The sequence below is a fragment of the Cinclus cinclus genome, chromosome 1 (genome assembly GCF_963662255.1).
Source record: "Cinclus cinclus chromosome 1, bCinCin1.1, whole genome shotgun sequence".
NCBI lineage: Eukaryota > Metazoa > Chordata > Aves > Passeriformes > Cinclidae > Cinclus > Cinclus cinclus.
In genome coordinates, this window is record NC_085046.1 from 47616747 (window position 1) to 47626562 (window position 9816).

General features: G+C 42.1%; 1 protein-coding gene across 1 annotated transcript; it reads right to left on the reverse strand.

Moving 5' to 3' along the window:
* Positions 1-440: 440 nt before the first annotated feature.
* On the reverse strand, positions 441-9497 carry SFRP4 (secreted frizzled related protein 4). Its single transcript, XM_062497345.1, has 6 exons — positions 9056-9497; positions 8825-8905; positions 8656-8721; positions 5882-6080; positions 3118-3181; positions 441-629 (listed from the first exon to the last, which is right to left on the reverse strand). The coding sequence occupies exons 1-6, from the start codon at positions 9495-9497 to the stop codon at positions 441-443; spliced, it is 1041 nt and encodes a 346-aa protein (XP_062353329.1).
* Between the last annotated feature and the right edge of the window lie 319 nt (positions 9498-9816).

Below are 9816 nucleotides of genomic sequence, written 5' to 3' on the forward strand. Positions count from 1 at the left end.
TCTGCTGCTCCTCAGCTGCCGAGTCTAGTGAGCTCTCAGCTAATTCACAGACTAACCCACCAGCTACTACATCAGCTGAGGAGAAACTCCATGCAGCTCTCCAACATCTGTCAGGGAAGCAGAGCAGGCAACTGGTACAAGGAGTCAAAACCTCTGGCAGCCAAAGCTAGTTCTATCTAGATGGGAAATCAGAGCCCAAAGATAAAGCTCAGTCAGCTGGAATATGCCTACCTCATATTAGTGCAAACCTATGCTCTGTGGCTAGCAGTGACTTGAAAGGATAAGCAAACCTTTTAACAGTAAAATGCAGCAAAAATATCTACTTAGAAAATGACATGATTTTTTAAGTCTATGACTTCCAGATTAAAAAAACATGCTGACCAAGCCAGATTGCGACCCTTGTTGTGCAGGGAAAGTCCTTCCTTTTGGGAATTTCACACTCATACTTTTTTTGGGTTGATTTCTTTCTGGCCATTTTTTATTTTAATGGCCTTTTTGGGGCCACTGATCAATGGGTTGGGGTTCTTGGTTTGCAGTTTCAGGGCTCCACTCTGACCACTGCGTCCTGAGTTCTGGTTCTTACTGTGCGCAGTTCGCCTCTTTTGTTCTTGCAGTCGCTGTTCCCACCTCTGTAGAAACACAGAAGACAAAGAGGATGAATTAGGGAAGAACATAATCATAAATAATTACATCTTAATAAAACTATCCTGAACTGTTGATCCTAGTACTGCCTTTAACAGTTTAATGCTCTATATTGCAAGGCCATTGATGTCAGCATATTATGGGTATTTGCAGTGCGAACCTTACATATGTACTAGGTTAGAGGGAATTTTCACACCACCAGTGGATAGAAATGACAATTGCCCATCTCATGTTCATGCTGCATGTGAGTGCCTTTTCAGAAATATTGGGGAGCTGGCACCATGCCATCAAAAGGTCAGGACCAGATTACTGGAACTCCTTTGCAAGGCCCTTCTTCACTGTCTTGCTTGAACGTGCTACTTTGCTTTTCCTCAGAAAAGTCTACAGGAAAAAAACTATCCTTTCACAATATATATTTAAGCACACAGCTACAAGGGGAGCTGGTATTTACTTTCTGCTTCTGCTTTTCCCTGGGATTGAGAGGAACCAACATGAACCAGCTTATGTTATGGACAGACAATAGCAATGATCACAGTAAAATCACAGTATTGAGAGTTGCAATGGCATGGTTTTAATAATGCATCTGCAGCTTTATTCAGCGGCATCCCCAAGAAGTTTTGAAAAGCAATGAGCCTACCAAAGATAACAGCTGTCAGATTTTTAGACCCAATAGTGCAGTAGTAACAAAATAGGTTTTTATAGTAAGTTTAACTGGTCAGCTCTCCCAAAATGTGGAGGGATCCATAAAACAGCAACAGAGATTGCAGATTTCCACCTCTAGGAGCAGAAATACATATTTTAAGGGGAAAAAAAAGGTAGTTAGTAGAACCCAGGAAGGGTCTCACCTCTCCCCTCTATTATCTTTCCCTTCTGAAACTCCTAAAGGCTGGGGATTTACCCAGCAATCAGAGCAAAAGAAATGTTCTCCAGCTTCCCTATTCAGTATCTCTGCACTGACTTTATTGCAACTCAGACACTTGTCCTGGCTGGAGAAAAAACAGCTATCTTGTGGTTATGTTAGCAACTGTCTTCTGTGGTTGACAGACAGCTCAAAACACCCATTTTAAGTGGTAACTCAATACCAAATTTGGATGCAAGTCTTCAGAGATGAATGATGGGCACTAACATGAAGCCACTGTGATATCTAGCTCCATACTGGCTTTATGCAGTCAGAGTAATTTTTGCATCTTTAGAAAACCAAAACTATCAGCAGACATTTAGCTGGGTCCCACTCAAACATGCTTAAATGAGGATTTAGTTTCTGAAACTATTAATATGAGAGGAAATGACATGTGCTTTGAAGGGTATTTTGCCTGGCAGTCATGCATCTATTTAATAATTTAAAAACTAATGCCCAAACATGATTCAAGACACAATCAGAAATGACAAAACAATGTGAGGAGGTGACTAAAAGACTGTGTGTCAGTAACAGGCCATTAAGTTGACAAAGGATTTCAGGAATCCAAGTCATATGTCAATATTCTTCTAAATCCTATATGGCATCCTCTGCAATTGCCATGTATTTATTTTTTGAAGATTTAAAGAATGTTTTCTTTTCCACACATAGATTTCACATGAGTAAGTGAAGAGGGTATGAGAGAAGATTTAATGCCATTTCCTGCAAGAAGTTGGTCTGTAATCTAGAAGCTTCTGCTTATGGATTCCTATATCTCTTTTCCTCCTCTCTATCAATTGCCAATCTACTCATAATTAAAACAAACATAAATGTATGTCTTTAAACATACAAGTATATCCTTAATGCTCTGAAAACCTTTCTGAATTCCAAAAGTAACTTTCTTCCACTTCTAAAAGGGGGAGGAAGAATCATACCTTCTCTCAATCCATCCTTTCTTTCCATTTAAAAGTAGAGAGCGGTATCAAGTGCTATCCTGAAGCCACAAAAAGCAGGGGCATCTGCTGTGCCTGCCGCCCATGTCCCTTTATTGGACCTTTCCTTTCAGTGTTTCCTGAATCCAGAGAGAAAATGCACAATCCTTTGGGTGGGTCTTAGTCAGGAGTACCTGGTGAGAAGTGTGTGTCTCCAGCCTGCAATCTTTAATGTAGCAAAAAGCATTAATCCCGTGCAGAGGATTTTTACTTCCTTTCTTATCTAATGTGGACTATGTACTCATCTGCACATCACTTTCATATCATCACTCCTTGTGGTAGCAGGGATAAGAAAGAAATTCCTAGAGACATTATTGTAAGAAACCTGAGTTCACATGAAGATCATCCTGCAGGGTAAAATTAAATACAAATAAAATTTTAGAGACCCTAAAACACGAGACTAAAGTATTCGAATTTTCATTTACAATTGGGTAGCTATGAGGTCTGAAAATGTTCAAGTGTAAATAATGATATCTAGAGGAGTTACATATATCTGAAAGTCATCAAAGTTCATCAATATTGAAGTAAAACAAAGATTTTTAACTTTTTATCAAGAACATCAGCATTCTTTTCTTTGTTTGCTTTTACCTTAAATCTTCTGTTTAGTTGGTCCTTCCATTTTTCAACTAGACATCCGTCAAGAAGCATCAACCTGAAAATTAAGAAATACACACAAATTATAGATATTTCTGCTTCTAATTCCTGAGATGCCATTCCAGATGATTTAACACAGATTGGGGTTGAAATGCACCCACAGGTACTGGTGCTGACAGATTTTATGTATGGGATACCATATGTTTCTCTGTGTTTGTGTGAAGAGTACATTAAACTGATGCATTTTATTTCTGACTTTAAAAAAGAAACTGTTTCACATGCAACAGCTAATACAGCTTAGCTGAAATATAGTAATATATGATCACTTACAATCGTATCAATTTCTACCTATAAATACATGAGGATGGCAGTATGTGTTTCCTACACCTAACTCCTTAATGAATACTTTAAGGTGAATTTGGAAGATGTATGGCTAGTGATACTTGCCATACTTGCCTACCAATGAAATCTGGCTAGCTCCTGCATGAAAACATTGAGGTGTTACGAAAACATTCTAGGTGTTATGAAATGAAAAACAGCAACAAAAAAGTGACTATTAAATATATATGCCTTAAACAGCTCCTAAAGCAGCTTATTCTAAAGCTGCCTGATGCCACACCTTCCCAACCTAGAGACAATTTTTTTTTGTTTGGCTGGTTGAGATAACAGTCCTTAACACACCCTAATATAAATTTCACTAAAATTCTAGGGGTTTTTACTCAGATACCAGAATTGGCTGGAAACATCAAGATGTTATAAATGCATACAACATCACACAGCACTGTTCTGGCTGGTGAAGATTAAACAGTGTAGCAGGGCCTGACTTCCAATTTCCATGAACAGTGCTGTTGCTCTTAGCAGCTCAAACACAGTTCAAAATGCTGCCTCTCATAGTCACTAGCTACTGAGCATCCAGTTTGACCAAACATAAAAGGCTTAACATGAGTGCAAACCCTGAAGAATCAGGACCAATATGTTGTACTTTTCCTTTTCTTTCCAAAGAGAAATTAGAGAATTAATGTACAGGATTGACACCAAGGCCATACTGCCATGAATGAAATCAAAACATGGGGTACATCTGGTACAGCTTTGGTTCAGAACAAATTATCCAGTGAGGCTCTAACCCCAAAAACAGGCAATAAGTATTTTGCCATTGACTGCAGAGGAGGTACAGCTTCTACTCATTCTGCCTCTGTCATTTTAAAAAACTGCTGTAACTCAAAACCTTCTGCTTGCCTGCCACTGAGTTCAACAGGAAGCACATATAATAGTTTATGTTTCTTTTGCAAATCCATTTTAGTACACTATATGAAATTAAAAACCCCAATGACCTTTAATAACCATCACAAGATATTTAGTGAATCACATGCTTTTCCAGGTTTTCCATAATAATGGAGATGCTGATTGTGATGTTTCACTTATGAAATCTCTCTTTCCTTTTCTCCAGAGGTTCCTCTGCAACCCAGAGTTCCTCCATTGCTGTTCTGGTGATAGTCCTTCTACATGAGTCAGAGCTTATATCTTTAAAATGGCTAACACAAACTGAGGACTCTAGATTAATATTTGTGAAATACTTCCAGACCTGGATGGCAAAGAGCTGGGTAGTAATAAAATACTGTGTTTTCTAGCTCACCAAAAAACAAGTTAAAACAATAAGATATCAGATGGCAAATTTTACAAACACCTATAAAATTCTACCAAAATATCAACATAAAACTCATTAAAAATATGGACGTGGCCCATCATACCCCACATGTGGCTTGTTGCATGGTCCTCATAAGTGTGCATGACCAATTAAGAGCAACCTCACAACATGTAAAACCAGCTTGCACATTTTACAGACAGCCTTGTCTCCCCAAACCACAACACACAGACCTACATAGAATCTTAAATACCACAATCTGCTCTGCTGGCATCTACTGGTGCACTTGGGGTGCTAATGGGGATGGGATGTCCCCGTCAGTCTCAAGGAACCAGGGAGAAAAGGGAGCTGTGATTCATCACTCCTTTCCCTCCAGACCAGCATGCTGGATTTCCTTCCATGCCTGGGGCTAGGCTGACTGCCAGATGAAAGGTCGGGTAAAGTTAGTTTAGTTTTGTTTTTTCTCTAATCATACAGCAGGATTGGCAAGCTGCTCTGAGAGTATTTACTTTTCATCTGCAATCTGGGAAATGGATCTCCAGTGGCTGCAGCTTTGGCTGGTCCCGGTACAGCTGTGGGATCAGAAACATCTCGTTGATGGCATTGGTCCAAAGTACTGACAGGCTAGTGGAGAAGGCCTGGCTCTGATTCTGGCAGTCCTGCTGACAGAAGATGTGTATCATCTCCTACCCCCTCACTTGGTGAGACAGAGCAATGCCTTCCACATGGTCCTGCCAACACAGCCACCATTCAGCTTGTTGCACACAAAGCAGCTCATCCCTATGGAAAGTGGTCCTGGAAAAACACTCCCAAGCTGGAGGTGACTGAACTGCTGCATGATGCCTTATCAATATACTGTCAGCATCTAATGCCAAGAGATTTTATGCTCTTTGGGTGAGCCAAATTTTGTAAACGCCACATCACGGTACAGAGTTGAGGCTGACGGAGAAAGTCAGCTGTGAAGGTAATGGAAACATGTACATGTATGTATGAGTTATATTAAGAAAAACTATCAGCAATACAAGCCTACGATGAGGAAAAGCGCTTTGCTGGTCCTCCTTCCCATCTATCACAGCCAGCTCTAACCGTTTCTTGCACCACGTTGTCACAGCTCACCTTGAGTGCCACTCATAGCACATGATGAGAACATCCTGCTTTGGTTGAAGAGGCGGGCACTGGCAGGAGGAATTTGTAAGAAGAGGCACTTGGGACAGAGGAATAGGTATTGAAGACTTGAGTACATCTTTGACTTCAACTACAGTCGTTATTTCATTGCAGTTCCCTCTTTCTATGCTTTTTACTTTAGCGTGAATGACTGCAAATAGAAAAAATAGAGGAGTGAAAACAATAAACAGTCTTAGAAATTTAAACACATCTCAGAATTAAATAAAATATATTGAATTGGAAGGTGTTGTTTTGGTTATGAAACTAGAACTACTTCTGCCTGTGTAAGAATGAACAGTGGCTCAGAATAACAGAGGCCTGATCTCTTGGTTTTCAGTGGGATTGTTGACAATTGTGAAATTAAACCTGTGCTAAAATCTTTGCCAGATCAGACCAACCAGTCTCACCTGGAATCACATACACAAACAGCTCCTTCAACTCAGACTTGAATAACCCTTTGCATAAATCTAACCCATTCTCCAGCCCCATCTGGCATTTTCCAATTAAGTAATGAATAATTTACCTCACAGACAGTTGTCATGAATTCAGTCTTTTCAATAATAAAACAACTTCCTGTAGATTGCAACCAGGAAATAGTCTTTTCTTAAATATAAGAAACAAGGGAAGGTTAGAAACAATAGTCAAGAAACTAAGACGCTTAGGATTGCCATGATTTACTTGAGCTTGATTTACTATGAGCTATGCTTTTTTTTCATCTTTTGCCTTTGGATTCTCTACCAGTAGTGACATCCTCATATAAATGAGACACTGGAACAGGTTCTTCTGACTCCAAATATACAATCATTTGTATTTTTACCTTTCATTGAGGAAAACTGCATGTCTGCATGTATTCAAGAATGTGAAATGCTACAGATTGCTCTGAAATGATCCCTAGCTAACTTTGTACCTACAAACCCTGGCATTACCTACCACTCCAACATTTCATCTCTTCTCTCTTGTGAGAAATACCAGATCTAATAAATTAAGTATAATTTTTACATAAAGGACTGTCTCTAGGAAATGTCAAAATAGAAAGTGTTCTACTGTCCAAACACCCTTCAGTTAAAAAAGCATTAGAAGTGTATAGGCCACAGGATGATCAGCCTATCCCTGCCAACCACGGGGTCAAAAGCCTTCACATGAACCTCATAACATTTGGAATAAAATTCACACGTAGAAAACAGGAGACCAGCACTTTTAATGCAGTCTGGGGTTTATGTGCTACCTTTATCAAAACATGTATAACAGTCACAAAACATGTGAGGAATTTCAGTTTTGGAGACTCAAATCCATTTTAAAGTCTGATTGGTTCTGATAGCTAAAAGCACAATTTGGCTGTATGTCTTATTTTAAAGGTTTTCAGAAAAAAATTGATTGATTTTCAATTCAATAAATCTTGTCCCTTAATTAATTTTCCATATAAATAGGTCTATTTATCTCAGAGGGTGCTGAATAAGAATTTTCATCTCAAAAACAAGATCTTGATTTCACAAATTCAATGGAATTGAATTTTGGACTCCAACATACAGGCTTTACTCAAAAAACACTACCACTGAAATCACTGGAATCAGAATTTACATGGCTAATACCTGTCTTTCATTTTGGAACAGTCATTTTATATCACTACTCTTTCATATGTTTCAGACAACTGTGGAAGCTCATTACTGCACCTAAACATAACTCTGTGTTGTACTGATGCAGATCAAGGAATTATATAAAAAGAGTATGTCATGTAAATGCACCAAAATGATATAATGAACAAAAAAATGAACTTCTGCCTAAGCTAGAGGTTCAGCTTGATTATTCCCACCAAACATACCAACAAAGAAGCAAATAGCTACAAAATTACTTTCATTTGATATATAATAAAAAGGAATTGAATTATAACCCTACTACAGAAGAACCGGATTAATGACTGGGAAAAAAACCTGCCATCTGAGAAAATACCCACAAAATGCAAAATGAAGCAGTAGTATATATTAAATTCATAGTTAGCAGGGGCTTTGTAATTGACCCTAGGTTTAATCTAGCATTTATCTAATCTTAATTAGAGTTCTTCCTTACTCACACCATCAGAAATCTGAGGCAGGGGGAAGCCAAGGGGGAAGAGGAGTAAATACTTAGTTTTACTGCCAATATGTTGTGCAACATATAATAAAACTATCGACCATCTCCTTGGCTGGATGGTGCAAATTGTCACTGAATTCAGTAAACCTGTGACATTCTGCAGCAGACAGAACTTTGGCTAGTAAGTAAAAGCATACATAATGTTCTAGAAACATTTTACTTTGCTGCAGCTGGTTCACATTTACAAGTTTTATTCGAGTAGCAAACTCCTGTTTATTCTACATGCCGGATGGAAACAGGAGCTGGCCAAGTCATCGCAATCACATCAGACGAGTGACCTTTGTAGCAGCAACCACTCTTTCTGCAGAACAGAAGGGTGCATGTTACTGACATTTTACTGCTTTTATCAGAAACACCATCATCTATGCAATTACTACTATTGCCAGCACATGGTGTGTGCTACAGCTGGATTTTGGAGGACAGCTAAGTATCTCCAGGCAAACACCCACTTGGACAGGCTGTGTTGGAGCAGTCTTCTGATGTCACACTTGCTGGATGGGCCTGGTGTGGGCTCAGCACCCACATAGAGCTGCCTAACTTGCAGGGACACAAGGAGGGTGTGGGACCGGCAAACTGAAGCATTTCCCCCATGCACTTACTGTAGCTGTAGTTCTTGGCCAAGTAGGTTGACAGTGTAGGCTTTATCTTTTTACACCTGCACCGTTCTTCAAAAGAAGAGAAGGGAGAAAGGTTGAGGGGTGTCAGAGGGACCCAGTCTCTGGGGAGGTGTACGTGGGGGTGGGGTCGGGGGGGTCATCCTATGCTCACCCTGGCCGCGGCTCCTGCAGTCAGGCTCCAGGGGTCTGTCTGGCACTATAAAGCCCTGTGTGAAGTCCGTCCACTTCACATCTGCAAACAGAGGTGCGTCAGAGAGTGAAACTGCCGGTAGAGGCTCCAGGACTGGAGCGTGGGGATCCCGCAGCTCCCCCGTCCCACCCTGGGGAGTCCCGCCGGGGTGGAGTCCTCCCTCCCACCTCTCGCTGCCCGCAGGGTTCTCACCCTCTGGCACGTCGGTGACAATGGCCTCTGGGGAGATGCAGACGCCGCGGTCGTAGACGGGGAGGTCGTCGCAAGCCAGGCTCTCCGGCCAGCTGTGGTTGTAGCGGCGCATGATGGGCTCGCAGCTGTCGCGGGCGCGCTGGCAGACGGAGCGGCACGGTTTGATGGGGTCGTAGAGGAACTCCAGAGTGCAGATGGGGGCGTACATGGCGCAGAGGAAGAAGGGCAAGACCTGGCTGCAGCCGGTGGCCACCAGCTCCTCGTACTGCTCGACAGCGAGGACGGCGTTTTCCTGGGTGCTGTGGTGGAGGTGATTGGGCATGCGGGTGATATTCCAGGGCATGGAGCGACACATGGGGATGCGCACTGCCTCGCACGGCGCGCCCTGCGCCCGCGGGCTCACCCGCAGCCATAGGGAAACCGCCACTAAGGCGCACAGCATCCTCCTTCTCCTCCTTGTCTGCCGCCTCACGCCGCCGCACCGCGGATCTCGGCGGCCGAAGGGCGCGGAGCGGTGCTGCCTCCCGGAGCCCTGCTGCAGTCAAAGTCGCGGGAGCCGCCACACCGACAGCCATGGACATCGCGGCACCGCATTTATACCAGTGGCATGAGTGACGTGGGGGCCGATCGCTCTCCCTTGGCAGCCCCGCTCCTCCGGGGGGTGGGAGGGTGTGCGTGTATGTGTGCGTTTTGCTGTGCAGGCACGGTGACATCACCTCCACCCCGTTTAATCCGCCGGCGACATCACTGCGTCTCTCTCG